We start from the raw sequence: 25,371 nt of genomic DNA on the forward strand, positions 1-25,371 counted from the left end.
AGCGGCTCTAACCTGTGTTCAGTTGGATTCAGTCTTTGTGTTTCTCCAGCGGCGCTCTAGACATCTCTTAATCCTCTTCAACACCCTCAACTCCTCCATAAACCATGGGGAGTGTCGGGGCCGATGTGGCAAGAGAGGTCGCATAGGCATGATCCTGTCCAAGGTCCCAGCTGCCTCCTTATTCCAGGCAGCAGCCAAGGCGTCAGCTGGACCGTGCAGCAGATCCGTGGGAATATCCCCCAGCTCCCTCTGAAAACCTGACAGGTCCATCAGGCGCCGGGGGCGGACCAATTGCATGGGTCCTGCCTCCCTGCGGAGGGGGGTGGCATAAGAGAAACTCAGGGTCACCGGACGTGATCTGACCATGACAACGGAGAAAGCTGTATATCTCCCCTCAGATCACTTTGCCATTGCTCCAACAAGAAAACCAAATCCGGCATGTGGCCACTGTCTCGGGTTGGGTCCCGCACCATTTGCAACAGGCCCATGGCTGCCATGGTAGCCATGAACTCCCGAGCTGCATCCGAGGACCGCCCCAGGGATGGCAGGTTGAAGTCCCCCAGAACCATAAGCCTGGGGAACTCCACTGCCAGGCCCACGATGGCCTCCAGCAGCTCAGGCATGGAGGCTGCCACACAGCAGGGAGGCTGGTACAATAGCAGAACTCCCAACTGTTCGTGGGAGCCCAACCTAATGAACAATGTCTCACAGCCCGAAACTTGTGGAGCAATGCCCCTGAAGGCCACTAGAGATTCCCGGATCACAACAGCCACCCCTCCTCCCCTGCCCTGGCCTCTCGGCTGGTGCCACACCATGAACCCAGCTGGGCATATTTCCGAGAGAGGCACCCCTTCCTCGGGGCCCAGCCAGGTCTCGGTAATACATGCCAGGTCTGCCCCCTCCTCGGTGATCAAGTCACATATGAGGGGGGCCTTGTTGTTAACCAACCTGGCATTAAGCAGCAACAGCCGGAAGCCAGGGCCCCTACGAACCTGCCGACTAGGACCTGGGAATGAGCCAGGAGGGCCGGAACACACCACCGGTGAGACGTACTGGGGGCGTCTTCCTCGAAGATGGCCCGCCCTCCAGCTCCCGCCATAACGTCCCCTGCCTGTCACCACCTTGATGGTGTAGCCCACCTCATAGTCCCCGGGGGTTCTGGGCCCAAATACCTCCCCACCTGGACCTCCCGGGTCCCCAGTCCAAAGCAAGGATATTACTTGCCTGTAAGATATCCTATAAGCATTATTTTACTTCTGGGATTTTTATCATCAACTGAAAGTTCAAAAGCATATGTATAATCTAGGATGAAAATTGGTAGCTGTCTTTCTACATATTGCTAAATTAGGGTATTTCCATATCATTTAGCACTTCCACTCATCACACAAAAAAGAATGCTAATCAAGTGCTTGTGATATTCCCATCAAGACTTTTTACAACATGCATGCATGTGCAATTGTCTGGTGGTTATAGGCAATCCAGGGAACTTAAGCAAGTGACAGGTTTGTAAAATATGTAAATGAAAGCACTGAGATCCTCCAGTGAGTGTCTGCCCCTGCCCTCCACACTCAGACTGGTGTGCTTCTCTCATCTTCCAATTCAGCTTTCTTTTAATTGCCAAAGAACAGTATCTCAGGACAGGGAATGCAGAATGCTTATCTGTAACTGTAGTTCATCAAGTCATTTGCGTAGTCACATATCCATCATTGTAGCATTGCTTTTGATTTTGCTTCCATTGTGAGCACCTGTAATGATTAGAACTAGAACTAAGTAGGAATAAGAACCATGGCCACATGGAAGTATGATTCTCCCCAAATTCTAGTCTTACTTTACAAGATTTCCAATGGAGCTCTGGACAAAGGCAGAACTCATATATGCGACTGGAAGAATTACAGGTAAACTGTCTTTGAAAGATAAATTATGATAATATTCAATAACACATTTTTTATAATAATTTGAAAATCTAAACTGATTTTTATGGAGTGCAATACTGAAGTTCATAATCATTACCCTATAAATGAAGGCGTAAGCACATAATGTTGCAGCTAATCTTGGAAAATAGCAATTTCAGTTAATTGCAGGTGTTCAAAAACAATATTTGAAAATTCACCTCTGCAGTGCAAGCAACAAGTATAACAATTTCTATGCCTGTGCCAATGCTAATGGTAGATAAAACCAGAGTCCTTTGGCAGCTGGTCTTTCTAACTGCTTCCGAGGATCTCTAGGTAAGATTCTGCTTCCTGCCAACTTACTGGATTTGCATCCCCTTAACACATGATCCCGTAGACATGTTTCCCACTTCCTACTCAGATCTAATTCTTTACCAGAAACAAAAGCAAAAATGCTTATTTTTTTTCAGTAATAATTTTACATTTATGCAACATTTGTGAGATCTTTAAATTGCCTGATTTTTAATAGTAATCTTTTGCATTTTCCATAGCATTATTTATCACTGGGGCACATCGAGTGCTTGTTATTTTGAATGGAGGGGATTACTCATTTGATAGCAATATAGAAATGGTAGCTTCCATTTCATGAAAGTGTAAATGACTGATGTCAGTGAGCAGGTTGTTTTGGTTAAAAGAAAGGTTAGAGATGAATGATTCACAGTTAAATGACAAGGACCAGCTGTCATTGGTTGGCACTTTCAGAGTTTAGTGACTCTTGGAGAAGTCATTAATTTAAGAGATAGTCAACATTAGATAGATTTGAATTAGGTTCATCATACTAAGCTCTGGTTTGCTTAGCAATGGTTTATTGATTAAATCATAATGGGCTGCATACATAGAACATGGTTTATGCACCACAATGCCTGGGCCTATCCAATACTCTAAGCCAAAACCAGATAAACACCATTATGATTTAGTGCAATGTATGAATCCAGTCATAGCAAGATTAAATATAGAACTGATTGATCACACTGGTGTAGGTCCTGAACAAAACTTTTCCAGAAGGGAGTTGTGAGACAATCTGGAGCAAGGCAAAATTGCATACACAAAAAATGTAGTGTCACAGCCAAGAATAATGTTGCTGTATGTTGGAATCTTGCTTCTTTTTGCTAACCATGAGAGTTCATCTCATAGAAAATGGACTTATAATTCTTTAGTACAGAAAACTAGAAATTTGCAGCTGAGGTGGTATGAATGACATATTGAATGATCGTAAATGCCACATAAATAATAGAGGCCATTTCTCATTGTTATGGATATTTACTTTTATAATGTTCAAATGATTTCTGCAAAGGGCTTCAGGTACTCAGGGGGAGTACACCTGGCTTCTTTTAATCCAATACAGCTAATAATATCACTTATGTATGCATCTTGCTAGTATCTGCAAGTGAGATGGATAGCTATATTAAATAAACAAATAAATCTGAAACTAATGTGAGAGTGGCCATCAATAGAGCAACTTAACTTTGCAAATTATCTTGGAATAAATGCTAATGAAAATAACTAAGATCATGTGCACAATACTGACACGCTTTTAAAAAAAGATAAAAACTATAATCTTCATTATTGAACAACCCAGTATTCCTATTATTAGACTGATTTCTGGCAATGCATATGGTAATATACATTGCCAGAAATCAGTCTAATAATACCCTATAATTGTGTTGGAAAGTAAGGCAGCAGAATATTTTTACTGATGTCACAATTATATTTAGCTTAGATTGCTGTCCCACAGTTATTACATATAAATTTACTGGGTGTTCTATTGAATTAGATAGGAGAGCTGACCAATATTTTCTAAGAATGTGCCTTTGTTTATTTCCTACTTATTATACAATCTTCCTCTCTCCTTTTTTCCTCTCCCCCTCCCTTCCCATACTCTATCCATCTCCTTTGTATTGTATTTCTGAGTTTATAAGATTGTAATAGTCATACTCTACATAGCATGCTTGCTAAGCAATTGGCAGGGGGGATATGATAGGAAGTAATTAGTGCTGGTTTCACACATTTAATTTACCTTTCTCATGTTTTAAAAAATCTATTATAAAAGGCTATGAGAGTTATGGGCTGAAGAATGGAATCACTCCAATTCCCTGTGATCAGATGAATTTACTATATTGCTAAACTGCAGAAAATTATGTCTAGTTTTCGGTTGTATTCATGGTGTGAGTTTGTTTGGGGAGGAGTCAGGATTTTGACTCCATTACTCCCTCACTGAAACCAACTTCCTTATACTGGAGATGATGTCTATGCAAGAGTCTATGAGCACTTCTACAGGGCACTGTTTCCATTTTCCAATCCCTCCCAAGCAGTCTGAAAAGACATACCTATATTCTTCACTCATGTTAACCAAGGAATACTGAGAATATAGTATGCCAATCAGTGCTGTCCCTTCATTTGACCAATAGGAGCCTAGAAGTGGTGCCATTTACAGTATTTTGTGCCCTGTCCAAGGTTCTTCTTAGGCTCCATGAACTGGGACTCATTATAGGAATAGTTTCATACTTGAGTAACCAAAATCTCTTCATCCATTCTGCACAAAAGGAAAAGAAATACATAAAGACCCAGTTTGCAAGCCTGCTTGCTCTCCTGCACCATTTGCCACCTGGAACTTTTCACCTGTGCTAAAGCAACCCAGCATTCCCATTAAAACACCTGCCAGAAGGATGGGTGAGGCAAAAATGGGAAATAGACTTCCCCAACTTTCAGAACTTCACCCTTGTGAAAAGATAGTTGACCTTCTTTTGCAATTTGGCTTGCACCAAAGCTGAGCCAGGAATAAATCAACTTAGCTGCCAACCTCAACTGACGTTAAATCCCAGAATTCCAGAGTGGCTTTTGAGCTGGCAGAGAGCTCTGCACTTGATCAGCCAAGTTGTATAAGCTCAGCTGTACAATAAAGCCTTTGCATGAAAGTTGGGCATGACAAAAGGCAGGTTCAGTCCTAATTCCAGCATGTACATAGACTCAGATATATGTATTTCAGTTTTATGGCGAATAAAGAATTAATGTTAAAGTAATTCATGATAACTACAGTTCAGTTGCCAGGCAGAGATACTTTCTTCCAATTCCATTTCCTTGGAATGAATCCTGTATGAATCCTGCAGTAGATATTACTGAGATTAGAAGAGCAATTAATGCAATTATATAAACAGTAGATCAGCCAGGAATTAACCTGGAGAATATAAAATGCAGTCAGAGCCTGTACTGGGCATTATCTCAGAAGCAAACTCAAAAGACGCACTGGGCGATTGCATGAAGAAAAGATTGTGCAGCCAAGAGATTGATTCTCCTTTTAGTTGGTGTTTTGAGATTGGGCAGCCCGGCAGAGTTGATAGGTGTGTATCCCTGGCTTTGTGTGCCTCTGTATCTGGAAAAAAAATTACTGTATATTTGTAGGCAGGAATATTCAGTTTTCAAAACTTCAAACTTATACTGTATATTGCTTTGTTTTTGAGATGCCACAAGATAGATGTGTTTTTGCTCTAAGAGAATAACATGATTATTCCTCTGGAACATTTTCTTAGGCAGGATGCTGTGTGTTGGGAGTTTTTTTTTTTAGTATTTTTGACTAGAAGTACTTCTCTATAATGTCAGTGCTCTTTGATTTGCTTCATTCATCAACATTTGATCTGTCATTAATCAAGCTTTTTTCTCAGTCAATGGCTCTACTAGTTTACAAGTTCTGGATATAATGTTTGACTGGAAATGACAGGAAGTGGGAGGTGGGAAGTGTAATAGCACAGAAGATATAATCAAAATCTGAAACCATTTCAATAGGTTGGAACAATGTAATGAAATTCAATATAAATTAATAAAAGTGCCTACATTTAGGAACTAGAACTACTATATGTGGCATAAATATTGGTCAATGGTCACATTGAATAAGTAATTGCTTGCATGAGCCTGACATCATTTGGCAACATTTGGAGGGTGAGAATTGCTCTATTTTGTGCTGGTGAAGCTGAAATTAGAGCACTATTTATTCAGGTGTCACATGTTAAGAAGAACAGTAACAAACTAGAAAATATCCAGCAGAGAACAGCTTGGGATGAAATCAACCATTACAAGGAAGTCAGCTACTGGAAGGAACATTTTTCTTTTAAAATATTGGAGATATATTAGTAAGAGAAGAATAATAGAATAAAATATTGCTGTTTTCCAATATTAGAAGTACTGGAGTAGAGTTGGGGCAGATTCTGCACTTTTTGCTTGGCCCATTGAACTACCCACCACTTCCTGACTACAGGAACTGATGACATCATCTTTCTCCCACTCCCAACCCATTGTATGTTTTCCAATTTGGATTCTAAGAATTGCACTTGATCCAACAATGGCCTGTTAAATCAAGGAGCTGTCTCAACTCTAGAAGCCCATGTTCCATTCAACTCTTACATATCCTAAATAGGCACCCTTTTGATTTGTCCTGGGCTAGATGAAGCAAGTTCCTCTTGCTTTCCTACCCCAAGCCCACAGTATTGTAAAGCTTCCTTTCTCTTCCTTTGATTTTAAAAATATATTTGTTCCTTTGTTGTATGAAGCTAAACTATCAGTTCTTCCTCCTTAGCAAAGTTTCTATGGACTTACAGAGGAAGGTAAGAACTGCGGTTCAGACTGTTCTCCTGCTGGTTTGATTATTTTAGTGTCAAAGCAACAACATTACAGCATTACAATAATATTACAGTAAGAGGAAAAAAGAAAAAGAGTCTGCTTTAGGGTCAAAGATAAAATGGTGCCTTTGTGTGTGTGTGAAGGCATCCATGTGTGCAAACATCTGGGAATATGGGAATGAGAAGGGAATATCCTCAAAAGGATATTCAAGATACGCAATCAGGTCTTGTGGTGGCAGCGAGGGACGGGGAGGGAGGGAGGGGAGGGAGAGAGAGAGAGAGAGAGAGAGAGAGAGAGAGAGAGAAATCTTTTGTTGCTTCTTTATTTCAGTTAAGGAAGCCTGCTCTGATTACTGGCTGTGAATATATGCATGTCTCAATTTTCAAACTCAGTTATATTATTTTGAGCCTTACAAGTACAGAATCCTAGCGATAAAATCAAGATGAGAAGGGAAGACAGTCCTAATGTGGAGGGTACCTGGATATTCATATAAGAGGAAGCTAGAAAGCCCTCCAGGAAAAAATCCCTTTGTATACTTCTCATCTGTGCAGGGGTGCATTGTACAGCCCTTAACCAGGGAATTATCTCAATGTGCCTTCCTTCAGTTTAGCCTGAGCATTAATTGCCTACTGATTGCAAGTAGCAGGGAATTAGGGGATAAAGACTGGGGAGGCACAAATGAGTGGTGATGTGAGCCTGATTTCTGTTCCAGCTAATATGCTACTTGCCTCCATTCAGTCTAATGATTTTGTTTTGCTTTATCTTTATATCCAGCATGAATCCTGTCCTTTCCATCTCTCTGCCCCTAGTCTTTGCCTTGACTTTGGGGCAAAGTCTGTCTCTTTGTATCCCTGTTGACTATGTCATCCATGTGGAGAAGAGAGAATGTGCCTACTGCCTAGCTATCAACACCACCATCTGTGAAGGATTCTGCTTGACCTGGGTACAGTCTTGTAAGATACTACTGAGTCTCTTTTTACAGTCCTTCTTGAGCATATGGCTGAGCATGGATATTTGGGGCTTTGGGGTGGTTGCGGCTATCGTACACAAAGCTCTGACCCAAAGTGGATGGGGTCATGTTCTGCACATTAGAGATTCAGAATTGTCTCCTTCCTATTCCCTTTATTTAGGCTTGTACCAGCATTTTTATGGATTTCCACCTGCAAATGGTGGGAAACTGAAAATCAGATGTGAGGGGAGGGGTGCTGGGAGCCTCAAAAAAAGGACACAGGGGCTGCGGTTGCTCACTTTCCTTTAAAGCGAGTATGAAAAAGTGCATCCAGGTGGCTGCAAGTGACCTACTGGTATGTGTTTTATGCCCCCCCTCCAAATCTATGAATAGTGGACCCAAAACTTTGATTTGTTCTGCATTTTTTTTAATTTGGGGAAAAGGTGAAGTACTAAATTGGGTGTCTTAAGACTTAACATCCATTTTTAGAATGGAGTCCTTGACATGTCACACAAAGCCTGGTGCCCTCCAGCCACTGACAGTTTTCCACTCCTGCTTTAAGAGAATAAATAGTGGGAAGAGATTTGCAAGAATAACTTGTAATAAGTCGTCTTCTCTAATAAGAGAAGATAACTTGAAATTTCTTTAAATAGGACATCCCCCTGCAAGGATGATAGTTACTTATTTTATATTTTATCATGTTGTGCCTAAAGAAGTAGTCAATATGCAGAATAATACCAGCACTTCCATCCTCCCAGATGTTATTTTTAGAAAACTATGTTCCTTCCATAAAATATATTTATTTATTTATTAAACAAATTGATATGGCTGCCCAACTCACACATGATAACTCTGGACAGCTTACAGAATTATTGTTGACTTTCTCCAACACTTCCAAAAATCCTTCCTTCCTTCCTCTGGGGGACAGACTTTATCAGAAATCATTCCTTCTGTAATTAATTAGGACATTAGTTTGCAAATTGTAGAAGAACTAGAACAGTTTCTCTCAATAAAAATCCCCAAATATATGTTTGAGGAACTGACTATTGTATCTATGATTGTTACTGTCTGTCCAATGAGATCCAGCACAGTGGATGCACGTTGGGTCTGTTTGATAAAACAGTGTAATCTATCTGGAAGCATATCTTCTCTGTTGCAGCACCTGCCCTCTGGAACAGCATCCCCCCTGCCCCCAGAAATCTGTATGGCTCCCTGCTTGATGATGTTCAGAAAGTCACTGAAAACTTGGCTGTTCTCCCAGGCCATAGGGTAGAGTAGTTGTTGAGCCCCTGTAGGTTATTTTATTGTTTATAGAATTCGCTTTCTGAACCCCCATGATCTGCTTCTTCGTCTTTAATTGTTCTTACTTTTTTTTAAACTGTAGCCCACTACAAGTAATTAAATAATAATAAACAAATAATGTCATTGATGGGTCTTTAGTAGAATAGCTTGAATTTAGATTTTTGGGATAAGTTACAGTAATTAAAAAGCTTGACATTTGTTCATACATTTCCTTTTACAGCCTACTTGTTGTACTCAAAGTCACATTGCTCTGATAGGTAGCTCTCCAGGGTTTCAGTGGTGGATCTTCCTAAGCTTTCTCCAAAGATGAACTTGGGACTTTCTGCATACACAGCAGGTACTCTTGCTACCTCTGAGCAACTGCTCTTCAAGGGAAGTGCCCATTCTAAGCACACTCTTTTCTGCAATGCAAATAGATCAAACAGTTCATAATATTTTTATACAGGGTCAGTTTAAACTGTTTTCTTTTACAGCAAGATTGCTGCTGCTTAACTTTAGTTTGAAAAGCTCCCATAATGATGAAAGGGTGCTTCTTATTTCAGTTGCATAGTGGTGAGGAGGAGCATAATGGAGAGCAGAACACAACTTTATCAGGTTAACTTTAAACAAAGTCTGTTAGGGAGATGGAATAACCATTGGTATTTTATTACAGGACAGTAATGTTAAGAAGCTACTTCCCCAGAGGCTGAGTGCCCTGTCCCAGGATGTGTGTACATACAAGGACCTGGTGTACAGGACCGTGATGATCCCTGGCTGTCAACACCATGCTGTCTCTTACTATTCCTATCCTGTGGCAGTGAGTTGCAAGTGTGGGAAATGCAACACTGATTACAGTGACTGTGTGCAGGAGGCAAGTGGCACTGGTTATTGTGCAATGCTCTAGAAGTCACGTAGCCCTTGAGGTCCTGGTTCTCTGTATCTTTCATGCATGTCTCTTGACACATTGAAGAGCAGCAGCAGCAGCAGCAGCAGCAGCAGCAGCAGCAGCAGCAGCAGCTAAAATAAACCAGATGGGTAGCATATCCATGAATTTGATCTGCCAAATTATTCTAAGACAGAACAATGAAATATAATAGGCTGCTCATTTTTGTGGTTTTCATTTTTCTTAAGTTTCACCGGCGAAAAAGTTTCAAATGCAAGCATAGTCATTGGCTTTTGGAGCAAATATTTTACAAACAAGAGGGTTTCAAGGATTTTCTTAAAACTTTCTTTTTCAAAAGAAAGAGGCTGTCAGCCCATTCCATATTTACATTGCTAGTTGATTGCTAAGTTGTTGCACTGCTCTACTTCCAAATTGATGGATGTAATTGCACTGATAACTGGACTCATATAACATGATAAAGCTTAAATTTAGATTAACAAAACTTAAATGCTGTTCACATAATGTGTTATGCCCAAATAAACTGCATGATGGCTTAATATGATGGTTTGGTTCCCACAACTTGCTAAGACAATGGCTAGGTTTTGACCCTTATTTTAGCTTAATCTAACATGTAGTATAACCTTAGCCAGTGTGTTACACTGGAGTTTTTTTTATCATCATTATTTATTGATTGTTGTTAACCCAGTTGCCAAGGGGCCACAGATCATCAGTGCCTTTCACCTGTACACCAAGGAAAGGGAGAAGAACCTAGCACCTGTTTTTTTCCTTTTGCAAAGAGGTTGACTAGAGGGGCTCCCCACCAATCCATAAACCTCTAAAACCTCTTTGGATTCAGTAGCCTTTCTGCCTGGGACAGAGACTGTTTAAGCAGTCACCACACATATTTTGTTTTCTTTATATTCTCCACTAACAGAGAGGTAAGTTGTCTCCACTAGGAAAGCAGATAAGATGCCTCTGATTGCAGGGCCTTTGACTTAATTTCGTCCTGATTCAGAAATGGTTTTGCGGAGACATTGCCCAAATCAAAGTGTAGTATCCTTGTATTGAAGATGCAAAGACTTCTGACAGGCACACCACCCTTATAATCTGATTGTTGGAGAGTGTCATGGGAAAGAACTGATCCACTGTAATAGAACCAAAGCAGTGGAGATCATAGAAATTCCCTGAAATGATATCCCCTTCATGAGTGGCTTCTTTCAGAGGTCCCTCAAGAGTTTCTCCTTCAGTAGGTGGTTGCTACTAACCACTACTGCAGAGAACTAAGTACTGTGTTTGAGACTATTTGCACTAAATGCACCTTTAAGATAATCTGCTCCTGAAGTAGAAACAGAAACCACTGTAGCTATGCTTGTAGTAGTGCCCAAGGTTCCAAGGCTCAAGTAACAATCATTCATTTTTATATTTATATTTACATTTATATTATTTATACATACATAGATACATATATGTAACATTTCTGTGCTGCACTACTCTAACGTCTCATTAATCAAGCATTGTAATCCTGCTAAGACCGTACGAAGCTGTTTCCTGGATACCAGCTTCCTGAATTGGACTGTAGTCTTAGAGATGAGGGCTACCAGTTTCATCCACTGATAGAGTTCCAAGCCAATCTATGGTCTTTTATGGCATCACATACAACTTGCTAACCATGGAAGAAGGGGTCTTATATTTAGTCACTTCTGGCAATTTTCTCTTCATGACATCTGAGAAAGAAGTTGGGATTGGAATCCTAAACTCAGTACTAAAAATAGATGAAACACTTCTGCTGAACAGAGTTTTCTAGGCTTTATTCTCCCCAGGAGTTGATGCTTCAGGTTTCAGGCTAATCACTCTTACCACCTTTCTCATTAATGCTGGGAAAAATGCAACATTAAGTAATCTTTGGTGGCCTGAATTAGCCTCCTCAAATTCCTTGGTTCCTTATTTTTCTTCCAAGTCAGAAGCAGTTCATAGCTGAGACTGAAGATCCAGGCAAGGCTCTTTACTCCTAGCACTAGGATGCTTGTTTCACCTTCCCATTAAGCAGCACAGAAATTGAGGAAGGGAAGCAACTTTGCTCACCTCTAACATCTTGACTGTGGTTAAACTCCCTTCTACATTTAGAGGATCAATTTCTTATAAGGGCACCTATCTTTCATATGTCCTCTCCCGTGAGAACAAAATTTTGTACGATCCAAAGAAGAATCAGGATTATGAGAAAAAGTCAAAGCTCTCTACCTTGGATTCCTCAATGTTATCAATAATTTTAAGGCAGTGCAAATCTCACTTCCAGCTATAGCTCTGCCTTGTTCATCAGAACTGAACATTGTAGCTCAGACAAACCAACTCTTGATGCCCTCCAGTTTATATGTCAAAAACCTTGACTCTGATATTTATGTCATTTCTAGGGAATACTGCCATGATGCTATATGGTACCAGCTGAGAACACAGATTTATGTATTTACTGATTTAGAGAAAAACTTAAAAATCTGTATATGCTGTCACTTATCCTTCACAAAGGGACTAGAGTCTACAATTGGTGTACTTTGGGCCTCAACCTCTGTTTGTAGCAGCATGCAACTCCTAGGGAGGCCTAATAGTTCTTCCATGGTATATTGAATGGACCCACTGCTTGTGCTATTAATCTCAAGGCTCTCCTTATGGCTATTCTATTGCCCATTTGACCATAATCCTGAGTAGGATCTCTAGTGGTAAACAGACATCTGTTCTGAGTAGCAGATGGGGCTGGGGTGGGGAGGGTGATGGAGAAATGAGAAAGACTATCATTTTCTAATAAGCCTGCCAAGGCCATTCTTATCCACAAAAATCAAATTTTGCTCCCCTGTTGATGATAGCTCATTGTCTTCCCATTTCTTAATTCACTGTTCTTTTCCAAGACCAAAATACTGGTTCTCAGTCTAGTGGAGCCAAGAATAAAAATAATCCCTTTTTTCTTTACTACAAGTCAGAGCTAAGACTGAGTTTGGAGGAGCTACCTCCATGGAATAAAGAAGTCTTAGTTTTGCTTTCTGAATGGAAGAAGTGGAGTTAATCTTTTGCTACTATGTCCATCTTCAGTGACTGAGAACTTAAACATTTAAATAAAATTTTAAAATAAAGTACACTAAAATCCTTAAAGAAAATGAGTTGCCCTGACCATGAAGTGTGGCTCTTTGCAGAAAGCTCAGTGCAATTCTCAGAAGCTGCATATCCTTTCTCCAAATATTAGACAAGCTAGCCTTTCCTTACATGTGGATAAATGATTCATTCTTGCTGACATGTTCTTATTTGCTTGGCCATATTAAGGAGCTTTCTTCTTGAAAGATAGATGAAGGTACTGATGTAATCATCTGTAACCATTACTTAGAAATATATACACTATTTTCATAATGTGAAAAGTATTACTGTCTGATCTGTGGGGCACTAGCTCTTCCTTATTACAGAAAAGTAGAATATAATTGTTTAGCGAGCTACTGTGAGTTTTTCTAAAGACTGATTCTTTCAATTGAACAAGACTGTTTGGCTGCACATTTACACCAACATGTTTATATGAACATGTAAGGACATGTAAGAATCAAAGATTTAACAGAAAATGTAACAATCCCACCTTAGCTTAACTTTTCAGTAACATACATAGATAGGGAGAATATTTAGCATCAGCAGAGTCAAGACAAAACACAGATTGCTGTTGCACTGGCTTAAACATGTTTATTGTACTAGAATAAGTGCAGGGGTATAACTGTGTTTATATTGTCCATGGTGCAAGGCACACAGTGTCTTGAAACCAACATATCGTTCCTTAGACAGAATGGCACCCACACTCTTAATTGTACTTTCTCAGACAAGCTCAGTGATAATGGAAAAATATCATAATGAAAATATCATAAAACATGTGAAAAAGCCAATAAAGAAAAACTGCTTGGCAGTTTATGATATGATTAACAATATTAATAGCCAAGCAGTATCTTCAGCTCCCAGTTAAATTACATTTGGTTCTAAAGAGCACATTTTGCATTTTTTATTAATAGCTTACGGCTTTTTAATAATAAATTTAAGGAACTAACTAATCTACTTTGCCTGTAATATTTGAGTTATTCTGTATTTAACAGTTACCACAGGAACCAAATTCTTTACTGTAGGTAAAGTTAAAAACGCAAATCTATAAAAATCCATACACCTTTGTTCCCAGTTAATCTTTGGTGAGTGAGACACTAGCAGACAGTCAATAGCTGGAAAGATTGCAAGTGGGGTAGATTAACAGCATCTATGGAACCCCAACAACAACTAATTGCTTAGTTCACTTTTCAATAGTTCAAAAAAGATTTGGCCCCACAGATACTTCTTTCTTTTCCTGTTCCACTCATATATACAAAACATTTCCCTATATACTCTTTCAGCCCTCCACTTACCCCAAGCAGTTATTCGCATTCCACTCTTAGGAATTCTTGTTTCCTACACACAGACATGCCCCTATTTTACAGAGTATTCTATGACTGATGTCTTTTGTAGTGGCCTTGTCTTTTGTCATGTTTCCCAACAGAAGAAATAGTTGTCAATAGACATGAGCTACTCTTGTTTCTTGACTGGTGGCTCCTGTGGATATATTCCAGTAGGTCCAATGAATGAAAGTCTAGGGGGACAGTCTTCCATTCTGGCATAGATTTATAAGAAATTCTCCAACCCCAATGAAATAAATCCCTTGGGCTATACCAAAGAGAGGTGCAATGACAAGTGCTCTGCAGCTAGCCCCCTTTAGAAAGGCTGAGGGACCTTCCTTTATCCAAATCTTCCTGGGAAGACAAAAAAAGTAAACAAGACATAATTGGTTAAAACATTCTGCAGGCTATTACCTAAAAATATTTCATCACATGTTAAATATTCACCAACAAGATTTCTCTACATACACTTAACAAGACTTTGTATATCTTTAACTCACTGTACAAAAAGAAGTCTTACAAAAGAGTGGTATCACAACAAGAACCGGAATGATTCCAAGGAAGTTAACAGCCAATTCAAACATTCACGCTTTTGTGCAGCTAATACAGAAATCCAGTTCTGAATTGTAATATTCTACATGAATACCCTATATGGTACCACCATGTAGCCTGGACTGAATCACATAAAAGTGGCTTTTACATGTTATAGTATGCACTTGGGGCAACTGGTTACTCATAATTTTAACAAGATTTGTATCTGCAGAGATGCCAGAATAAATTAAGGTCAACTGAAAAATCAGTTCAAGTAGTCTGATGAATATGTGGAAGCCATCTGCATGTTTTCTCGAAGAGTAAATCTTCTCTGCATTTAATACACTTCATATTTCTGCTTCAGAGTCAAGAAATTGAGCTTTTTTATAGTCTATACCTTGCACAATCTGTAATTCCACTGTAGTTCTCCTCATTTCTTCCTTTGCCCATTGACTGAAGACGAGTCTTTATTACTGGAAAAAAAAGTGTTAAAGAGTTATGTTGGTAAACTAAGTAATTGAATAATGACAGTTCAAAATGTCTCTATTCTACTGAACTATTATTGTACTATGAAAGCAATAACCTTCCCTATGTAAGAAGCCCTTAACAGATAAAATATAAATTAGCTTTCACGGATCCCCAAGGAATAACCTTTTCTCAACATGCCCCATGACAAAATAGTCCAGAGACAAACACAAAGTCTCTCTCACCATCACAGGGATTCACAGATACAGCTGCCACTGAGCCAGCCATGCACCCAGCAAGAAAAGAACGAAAGAAACTTGTTCTCTCCTCCAAGGAATCTTGTCCTGCTCTATTCAGATGGGCAAACAGTGGGAAATAGATGACAGAGAATGGGACATCCCTGAAAGACAAAATTTATTCCTTTTTCAAACAATGTGGAAACCTAGTCTGAGAATGAAAAAGGTTAGGGAAACATAAAATCATTACCTCAGTAAAGTGGCTCCAAGACCCTTGTAAAGTCCTTTGATGCCATGAGTATGTAGAAGCTCAGCTGCTATTTGGGTGGCAGATATCCTCCTTGGGATAACAGCAGGTCCTACATTGTATGCTCTAGTTAAAATAGGGTTGACAGTTACAAGATTGCATCCAGAGGTGGAACAAGAAACTCGGCTCACAATCTGCTGAGATGCTGAAATGAAAGTAGAAAATGTATCAGGATTGTTGGTCTCCTGAAAAATCTAACTTGAACTTAAATCTGAATATAAGAATCCTGAGAACCCATTTAACTACTTTGTAATCATATGAATTTGAACCCTCAAATAGGGTTAGCACAATTCCTAGTTTCCCCTACAGCAGAGGAAAAAAAAAACTTGCTGAACATACTTAGACTTGCGCATCATTATGATCTCTATTTGAGCAAAATTCCAAATTACACTGGGAGCTTATGGCATAAAACATTCTCCCCTTTTCAAATCTTCCAATATACAGAAGAGAATATAGCTGGCAGAGTGAGGTCAGTGTGTGCAGCCCTACTTCCAATTACAGCAGTTGTGTGATTGTCAGGTTCAGCCCAAAGAACTCCATGAGACAGTGCAATACAGTTCTGTTGTGTTTATTAGCTTCCACCTCAAGACAGAAATCTCTCCAGACTGAACCTAAGTTCCCAAGCCAGCAAGCCACAACACCGTGAATTCCTTAGGGTGGTGCCAGTCTCATCCTCTTAAACTTCCCACGCTCCTGTTGAGGGCTAAGGAAATGTTTATCTCCCTGAGCGTAGCCTTCATAACACCATTCCATCACAGTGATTTTAGATTGCAACTATAATGGAAAGTGGAAATATAGTGGAAATCCAGGAGTTGAGCTCCATCATTTTTGGAGTATATCTCCAGTTATGACATAGTCTTTTTTAGGAAACATGGTATGTGGGTGAATTGCTAGTAGAGGTTTAAGACTACATTTCTATTCTCTCCCCCCACCCCTCAAACCACACAAAAGGCACTGCAGATTTTCTACATTTCCTGATGCTATCCTGCCACTTGGTTCACTAGTTTATTAGTGATATAGCATTCTGGGTTGGATTGCGGCACTGTAGCTACCATGACATGGATTATAGTTTCAACACAGCCGAAACAGTAAAATGATGTCTTATTCTGAGAGATGGGTACAGAACACATTTTTTTGCAGCTATCCTCCAAGGTAAAATGGTACAATATGTGAGAGTTTTACAGTGAAATCTCACATACTCAGAAGATGCATTTATTTCTCAGAGGTCAGTAGGACATATGGACAGAGGTTTCAGGCAATATTACCTAGTCTCCCTGCATCTTGCAGCTGGATTTTTAGCATCTCCATAGGAGTGGTGATAACAACCTGACAAACTCCTGCACCACAGCCTGCTAGCATCTCTTTAGATAAAGACAGAGCTACCCTGAAAGGAAACAAAATAAAACATCAGAACATTTATCAATCATATTACTTTACATTAATTTTAATGCCACAACATGGAGTTCCACAAGTAGGAATGGGCTGTGTAAAAAAGATACATAGATTATCTCCAAGGGAACAGGAAACTTTGAGAAAAGAAAAAATGAATTATGATACAAGAACAGAAACAGAATAGCAGTTTCCTGAAACTGTTATCTCAAAGGGATCTATTATGTCTATGTTTACAATTACCAGGGAACCTGTGGCCCCTCAGATGTTTTTACTTCTGCTCCAAATAGTCCTAACAACCTGGCAAATGGGAGAAATGCTGGAGTTGTTCAGCAACATCTGCAGTACTTCAAGCTATCCAGCTTGCAATTAGTCACATTGGCTGCGTGCAGGACAGAGCTTTCTGCTTCTCCATCTCCCTGCTGCTTCTTATTTCAGTCACTGACATTGTCCATTCTCCAGTACAAGATATTGAAATCACACTGTTTGCAAATATGAGCTTAAAACTCATATATTATCATTACTAAAATCACCCAAAATTTATAAAATGCAATGAACAGTTTCAGCAATATTAGAGCTGAGGTAATTATGGTTTGAGCTGGGAGACATGTGAGCGCATTGCATAATAAAAACAAGAAGAAACAAGAGGATTTCTTTTTTAGCCCACTGACTTATTCAACAATTGCTACAGTCTTTCCTGAAACAAGGACACATTAACTCATGAAGACATGCTACTAAGGACTGGCATCATACATGGGTTGCCCAAGTACAACCCCCAAACAGTGCAGAGACTCCTGCTCGGCACTTTGTCCTGCGAGTGAATGAATGAATCAATATATCCATTCATCTTCATCCAGATGAGGAAAACTTTCTCTTGCATGAAATTCATTAGATATGGATGATAACCTAATTCCTTATTGGAAATCCTTAGTAGGGGTGGGTTTATAATTATTTCAGCCAAAGGATTTTTCTTCTTCTCTATACAAGTCTATGGAGGAAGTTTATTTTAGAATGGGATGGTATTAGGCCATGATTCAAGTCCCGAGAGAAAATATATCTTCTCTAACCCTTCTCTTCACCTTTATCAGCCCCTTTACTTACCTCCATTTTGTATGTATGGTTCTGTTTGCTCCTCTGCATGGCCTGTTTGTCCCCCTAGCTGTCCCTGCTATGGGGGTGACCCTCTGTTTGCACTCACTGTACACCTGCCCTTGCATTCTCTATTCTGTGACTCTCTTCACCCCTGTGTAGATCCTATCATTTTTCTGTGTCCAAAAAGAAAATGATTGAGGATAAAAGCAGAGCTTCTATCAGCACTGGTGAAAACATCCTGCCACTTGTCTGTGAGTAGCAATGCCCCTACAAAATGGTATCATTTCCAACAGTTTTTAATTCACTGTTGCAAACCCCAAAAAACTGCTTTCCTGATATATAGAACAGAAGTATAATCTTTTCCCTTTCCTCTTTTTCCTCCATTTACTTTGTGCTTGATTAGGCTTGCATATCTAGTTTCAAAATATATCATTTGAGTATGATTATAAAACTAATCCCATTGGTGGCATTTACAGAATCATTAAACTAGTTGTATTACATTATTCTTACTTATTATTCATTTTTAAAATACGCCTTGATCCAAAAATGTATTCCAGGGTAGTATAGGTTAAAAAGATTAAATATGCACTATCAAAATATAGAACTTGAAACAACTTTTAAAACCTCAGCTCAGCTATGAACACAGACTTTAACGGATGTAAGATACAAGTGATACTCCTCGAGTGTCTCAAATAACATACCCTTCCTTGCCAAGAAGGTGCCTAAAATAGTCATTAGCAGCCAGTTTGATAGCCTTCTCAGGTGTTACAAGGGTCAGATTCACTGCTGCACCTATAAATAAACATGCTTATGTTTAATTGAAATAAAGCGATCGTATTGTTCAGTTAATGATTTACATTACATCATAAAACAAAATTGCACCAGTCTGGTATAAAGCTAAGTTCTCATTAGTAGAAAGAAAAGAATTAAGGAAAGTAATGATTGCAGAAACAATGAAAGAAGAACCTTCAACATTTCACTAGAAATATATTATTAACTGTATTTCAAATCAGTGATTCTTCTTCATGTTCTAAAGTATGTAATTAATTTGATAAAATAATTTAAAAAGTAACTTAAATATTTAATGAACTGAACTTCCAAAAATAGGTTTAGTTCCATGAAATATGTTTGCTTACAGGAATGCTTAGTAATTTACTGCAACTTTTACTACAAAGTTTAATTAAAATAAGTCATCAAGTAAATTTAAAATAGCCCACCAAGAAGAAAATGATTGTAAGAATGCGATCTTAGGACAGCCACACAGCTGCATTAAAGTGCTTCCCCATCTCCCATTACAGCTTATCTGTCTGCCTTTGTGTCTCTATGTGCGTGTTGGCAAGAGAAGGACACAGAACAGGGACATAAGCCTGAGCTGGGGGTCTCCCAAAGATGGAGGGATGGAGACGGGATTATTAGACTAATCTTATAAGAGTTGACGAAAAATCAGATTTTATTTAAAAAGAAAAAATAAACATCACTTTTTAATTTTAAGATTTTAAAAAATGCAATTATGCACTGTTGCAGAATCTAGAGTATACAACTGCTCAGTTTACAGTATACAGCAACTGGGAAATTGAAGTAAAAACCCCAAACCACAAGATTGCAATGGTTTGTTACAATTGTTCCAGGCTCTAAATTTTATCAAAACATTTCTCAGGGAAAATCTCTTGAGAGATTTGGAAAAAAAAATGTTCATATATAACTAGATATATGCACGAAAGACTGAAGACTATACAATCATATAACTTGTACAGATATATAAAGAATATTCAGCTCAAGTATTTAAATTTAACACAGATTCTGGCTAAAACATTTACTTATTTCTTAAAGATCGCCTGAATGCTGATACTAAGGTTCTCTCATTTTCCCTGGATTTTCCCTGGATTTTTCCTGGCCTTTGAGAGTAATTTTAGCTGTTTGGGGAGATGGTACACCCTAGTTCAGGTATAGCAACTTCTTTCTCTGTTTCCCTGGAGTTCTTCCTCTAATTTTAAAAGAAAGCTACTTTTTTTTTTATTCAGGAAAGGCATGGTCTACAGAATCTGCCTTTGTTTTACAATACAGAAGTCATGCCTCTCCAATTTTTATTCTCTTGAGATGAAGGAATGTATATAAACTGGCTATTATTCTTATGAAGGCCCATGAAACAGGCTCCTTTGTCTCTCTTCTCTGGAGTTTTGATTTTGCTCTAGTCCCTCCACTTTATTAACAAACCATAGTGCAAAAAGTACAAAGATAAGTAATGAATGAATAAATCCATGCATGCAACCACTTTTGCCATCAATAGAATGTGTACAAAGCAACTACATGTTATTCTTCCTCTCTACAACCATCCCAACCCAAAATATTACCCTCTTTTGAAGTGAAGGAAAGTTAGAGAAGAAACCAAGACCTCAGAGAGTGAGAAATCTTACTGAGGATTAAAAAAAAAAAAAGCTCTGGCCATTTCAACATTCTTTCAAAAGAGAGTGAATCCTGAGTGCATAAGAAACACCTAAGACAAATGTTTGGAAAGTGCCGGTCAATTGTTACATAGGCAACTGGAGGGCAGTAATTCAGATATTGCTAAATTAGAACTTCCACCTTTCCTTACTCTTGGGCCTTCTGGTAGTTCAGCAACTTCTGGTGAGCCTCAAATTCCTTACTCCTGCCGCATCTGAAGTGAAACCTTGCAGTCAGATGTTCTTCCCCTTAATTGGACTCTAGTGCTAAGCTGCTGGCAAATCTAAAAAAAGCAACTACTTTTTTTGCATTTCTTTGCTTCAATATTTAATCCTTAAATAATAAAATGCTATTCACTATTACTCAGAAGTACTGGAAATATGGCTTACTAGATTAGAAATGTATTTAGAACTGCACTGACTTTACAAGTGGTAATCTTCCAATCAAAATTATTACCATCATGAAGTGGTATTTCTGAGTTAACTATAGCTAGTATAAAACATGGGAAAACATACTCGCCTCTATACATGCCAAAACAGCCTTCCGAACGTAAAGTTTTCATTAGACAATCCAACCTGATCAGAACATCAATAAAACAATTTGTAAGTTTTTAGATATTGTTTGGACAATTCCAGCTATTGTTTTAATATCTATTTGTCTTTCCAGTGATATTCATCCATATTGTACTGTATGCAATTAATTTTGCCATTTTCATAAATGACTTTCAGCTAAAATACTTGTCAGAATAGACATTAGGGCTTAACAACAACAAATAACCTGATGTATGAAAGGGAGCATATCAAGCCTTTGCACTACATATAGTAATTACTGAATCATTCCATTAATAATGGTATATTTCTACTCCCCTGCACCTACATCTATAGGTATCCACTATGATAAAAAATGCTGTTTGAACAATTTATAAACATAGTAATAATTGCAGCTTCATAATTATAAAAGCCCAATTTAAATCCTGAGCTACTGAAGAAGCTTCCTGTCTTAGAAATGGACAAGTCTTAAAAGGGCTTTTGAAAAATAATCTCTGCAAAACAAATTGTATTGGCTTAAGATACTTTTCTAAAGGTCACTTACATGCTTTTGTAGACTTGCTGTCCACTTCTTTGATTCTGTAGCCTAGTTTTAACCAAGTCAATTGGAAATATACAAGTAACACCAATGATCCCAGCAGCTCCTCCATTGATGAGTTTAGCAGGCAAACTAGAGAAAATAGAACTCAGTTGTCTCAGACTCACTTTATAATTACAGCTCACCAGCTCACTCTCATCTCCTAACCTGTCCCCCCCTCCCCAATTCCAATCCATACAAAATCATGCTTCTAGTTTCTTTTGGTCCTTTGTTTTGTGGTTTAATCAATAGGAAGTTGAGGTAACATCTTTTAGACTTCATGCAATGATTCTTATGGAATACCTTATTATTGCTGATCTTGGAGTTTGCTGTACATTTCTTTTCCCCTTCTAAACTTGAGATAACACTTCAGCATTATACACAGAATTTAGACTACCATAAGCCAACATTTGATGTCTTTAATTTGATATTTAATCTACTGATGCCTACATTGCTCACTTTATCTTTAAAATCCTGGATGGGACATACCTAATCTGTTTCTCAGCCATCTTCATCTCAAAAGGAAGAATGTTCAAAGTTTTATTTGGTCAGTAAAAGTTATACAAACTGCCAATGAGAAGTTGGTTCTTTGAAGAGACAATTCTGTCTAATCTCTGCAAACTGAACCCATACCTTAAAATCTGTTAGTTGTTCTATAAATAACCCAAAAGTATCTCATTGGCTGTTTGAGCATACAGGCATTTCAAATATGTCAAAGCATCTCAAATTCAGTATGACAAATCGGAATACCCTCTCATGGCTGCTATTACACCAAGTGTCATCAGCTATTATTAATACATAGATGATTAATTTATGCCATGAAGAAGATGCAACTGAAATGGAATCTATTACTTTTGATATAATGCCTGTGAAATTATATAGAAGATAATAGCTCTTTAGTGAATCAAGAATGAAGAACTCAATATATAAATATTGATTTAAGCTTTGCTTTTTATTATCACAAACAAAAGCACATTTCCAGCAGGAGGTCCTACTGAATTCAGGTAGGACATATATTTGAATAAACATGTTTAGGGTTACATTATATGACTTCAAGAAGAATTTTCTATCTTTCATCGACAAATTTCAATTTAGTATCTGTGAATAAAAAAGTATCATTATTGTCTCCAGGCTATTAATAACTATTAATGTTTTTTTTTTAAAGATGAGAAATAGTTGTAGATTGAAAGAGTTTGGAATTCTTCATGGATTCCCCATATCCATGTGGAGACACAGCAAGTCACAATGAAGCTTTCAAAGAAGAGTGCATTTCGTTAAGAATGAGATATTACAGTATTATTATACAGTCTGATGTCACAGGAATTTATTCCCTTGCAGAGCTTACATTTCAGCTACAGAGTTAAAGTATTTCCTGTTTCAAAAAGATTCCTTAAACGTCTAAATTATAAGAAATAGTGTGGCAGCTGGTTTTTTTCTACATGCTCAAGGAAGATGTAATCATCATAATTGTACTTGAACAAGAAAAATGAGGGAACACTAGTTTATTTTTTAATGATTGTTCTTATATTAAAATCCAACAATGCTACAAATCAGGAAAGGGGAAATATCAGAAAAGTCACTCAGAAATTAGTTTAAAAGCAAATCTTTTAAATCTTAAGACATGTTTAATATACTCTGCCCTAATTAAATGACAGCCATATCTATGTCTCTGAAACTCCAGAACTTCTTTTTAATCCATTTCTTCTTTTCCTGAAGAGTTGATGAATCAACAATCAGTGTGTGCAGAAGTGGTTAATTTTGTTTTATTAATTTTGAAAGGGTAGTAAAAATGAAATATATGCATTTAAAAATAATCTTGTATATAAGCACAGATGATGAGCAACATCAGGAAAATGAGCAAGACACACCAAAGATATTCTGATGTTTTTTTTAAAACTCAGTTCTGGCCCCTTACCAGCTCTTTTCCCAGCAATTCAAACGATTACCGAATGTCATTCCACTAATGCTGGGAGGAATTAGCATTACAGAGCCAGGACCAGTTTCTAGCAGGGCTCTCTCCAGCATTTAGGAGTTGGCTTCTTAATGGAACTGCATTCAAAAAGGTCTTGGTCCGGGTTGCAGGCAAGGGTGAATGCCAGCTACTACCATCCACTGCTGCCTGCTTCAGTTTACCCACCCTGCATGTGGAAATGTGTCAAGTAATTTAAATCCACACACCCAGCATACTATTCTTTTATTTCCATCTTTTTCCTGGCAGATCTGAAATGTTGTATACCTGGCAAAACATTCCCTATCATAGGACTACCACAGCAGGAAAATTTATTTTGGCATTTTATTTTATTTGCTGCAGCAGTTGACAACTTTATGTTATGTTTTCTGCTGGACTGCAAAATTAATTAGGCTGCAATAAAGACTTCCCTGAGAGGGAGTCCTTTTGATCCAAAGAAAATCCTGCAGTTTTTGAGTGTGGTTGAAATGCTGCTTCACTGTTAAGATTACCTTGCTCTGCTGTTATACTAGTAGTTACTCCTTCCCTGCAAACAGTTCTGAAAGCCTTGCTGGCTGAAGGGGAGGTAAATATATTCTAAATAAAAGGAAACGGGAGGAAAAATACACCCAGCATTAGAACATACAACCTGCAAATGGCAGCTGACACTAATCTGCTATATTTCCAAATGACAAAATAAACTGATGGATTTTTTTTCCCTCTTGTTACTGTCAATCCCTTGGAAAAATGCAATTTCCCGAACTGCGGCCAATGCGGATTATTTGCACAGTTCCTTCACAGAGACTGCTCTCCGCCACCAAAATACTTTCTTTATTTGGGCATCTATTTCGTAGCTGAATGACAGATACAGAATTTAAAAAGTGCAACTTTCCCAGCGTAACAAGCCTATTTTGGTACGTTTTAAGAAAAGCCTCGTCCCACTTGTAAAAAAAAATCCCTCGGCTCCTCTAATTCAAGAAGCCGCTCGTGCCCCTAAATACGATTTTCTTTGTATGCCAGCGTCGGTGGGGGGGGGGGGGTTGTGAGGAAAAAAACCCGTAATGGAAATGAAATGTGATCGTAAAGGCGCCTCTGAAAAAGGAGACCCCATTCCAGCTCGGTCTCCTCAGGTCAAATAACTGCCAACGATTCCCTCCCCTTCTCGTGCCCATTTACTCACCGGCTGCCGCGCTAGATCTCTTTTCGGCCACGCGATTGAAAAGGTTCCCGCCCCGCGATGTCCAGTGGCTTCTCTTCCCCTACCAAAGGCGTGCCGTGATTGGCCACGGCAATTACAGCTCCTCCAATAACAAGGCGATGTAATTTCGGCTCGCCTCTACCTCCTCCTGCCTTTTCCGCGCGCAAATTCCTTTGAGCGTCTTTTTGGCAATCACGTCGGGCTGCTTTATCGCAAAAACAGATTGCTTACAGACTTCACTTTTGTTTAAATCCTTTTGTGTGTAAACCCCACGGTCATCTCAGTGCTCCAGCCTGTTCGCTGCGTGGTGGTTTTTTTCCCCTTCGTTCTCCGCCCGGCAGTTTCATGTGCAAGCAATCTCATATTTATCTAAGAGTAAAGCTCTGTACACAGTTAAGGGGTTTTTCTTCCATGTAGACAAGTACACGGTGGTGCATTGCATAGCTCTCTTTTCGGGTTTTTCCTCTTACACCGGCCGTCCCTCTATTTCTGCTTCACAGAGTTGGAGGCAGTGGCATGCAAGTATGGG

At 38.7% G+C, this 25,371-nt stretch overlaps 3 protein-coding genes across 4 annotated transcripts; 1 reads left to right on the forward strand and 2 right to left on the reverse strand.

Moving 5' to 3' along the window:
• Positions 1–344: 344 nt before the first annotated feature.
• Positions 345–1,872, reverse strand: LOC148214240 (uncharacterized). Its single transcript, XM_088154024.1, has 2 exons — positions 1,829–1,872; positions 345–1,224 (listed from the first exon to the last, which is right to left on the reverse strand). Exons 1-2 carry the CDS (start codon positions 1,870–1,872, stop codon positions 345–347), a joined length of 924 nt encoding a protein of 307 aa, XP_088010150.1.
• A 3,332-nt stretch (positions 1,873–5,204) lies between these two features.
• TSHB (thyroid stimulating hormone subunit beta) lies at positions 5,205–9,792 on the forward strand. Its single transcript, XM_007428925.2, has 3 exons — positions 5,205–5,287; positions 7,335–7,503; positions 9,464–9,792. Exons 1-3 carry the CDS (start codon positions 5,205–5,207, stop codon positions 9,692–9,694), a joined length of 483 nt encoding a protein of 160 aa, XP_007428987.1. The 3' UTR covers positions 9,695–9,792.
• A 3,534-nt stretch (positions 9,793–13,326) lies between these two features.
• LOC103057035 (mitochondrial glutamate carrier 1-like) lies at positions 13,327–24,863 on the reverse strand. 2 transcript variants are annotated; one of them, XM_007428922.4, is made up of 9 exons: positions 24,825–24,863; positions 21,664–21,789; positions 21,091–21,146; positions 18,831–18,921; positions 16,914–17,032; positions 15,592–15,793; positions 15,351–15,505; positions 15,038–15,113; positions 13,327–14,463 (listed from the first exon to the last, which is right to left on the reverse strand). In XM_007428922.4, coding segments are annotated over exons 2-9 (861 nt in total). In that variant the 5' UTR covers positions 21,666–21,789; positions 24,825–24,863; the 3' UTR covers positions 13,327–14,303. The 2 variants fall into 2 exon arrangements, with proteins under 2 accessions (XP_007428984.1, XP_007428983.1); XM_007428921.4 differs by lacking the exon at positions 24,825–24,863 and adding an exon at positions 22,186–22,333.
• Between the last annotated feature and the right edge of the window lie 508 nt (positions 24,864–25,371).

The sequence above is a fragment of the Python bivittatus genome, unplaced genomic scaffold (genome assembly GCF_059951505.1).
Source record: "Python bivittatus isolate LINGU-HERP-01145 unplaced genomic scaffold, Pbiv_v1 ctg000700_np1212, whole genome shotgun sequence".
NCBI lineage: Eukaryota > Metazoa > Chordata > Lepidosauria > Squamata > Pythonidae > Python > Python bivittatus.

Bases quoted from the DNA above. Each gene is read 5' to 3' on its own strand.
- LOC148214240 (XM_088154024.1), bottom strand. From the start codon at position 1,872: ATGAGTTCTGCCTTTGTCCAGAGCTCCATTGGAAATCTTGTAAA. The intron at 1,225-1,828 runs GTAAGACTAGAA...GATATCTTACAG, and splicing joins TCCATTGGAAATCTTGTAAA to GCAAGTAATATCCTTGCTTT.
- TSHB (XM_007428925.2), top strand. From the start codon at position 5,205: ATGAAGAAAAGATTGTGCAGCCAAGAGATTGATTCTCCTTTTAGTTGG. The intron at 5,288-7,334 runs GTGTGTATCCCT...CTTTATATCCAG, and splicing joins CAGCCCGGCAGAGTTGATAG to CATGAATCCTGTCCTTTCCA. The intron at 7,504-9,463 runs GTACAGTCTTGT...ATTTTATTACAG, and splicing joins AAGGATTCTGCTTGACCTGG to GACAGTAATGTTAAGAAGCT.
- LOC103057035 (XM_007428921.4), bottom strand. From the start codon at position 22,211: ATGAAGATGGCTGAGAAACAGATTAG. The intron at 21,147-21,663 runs GTAAGTGACCTT...TGTTCTGATCAG, and splicing joins CAGCAAGTCTACAAAAGCAT to GTTGGATTGTCTAATGAAAA. The intron at 18,922-21,090 runs GCGAGTATGTTT...GTTTATTTATAG, and splicing joins CTGTTTTGGCATGTATAGAG to GTGCAGCAGTGAATCTGACC.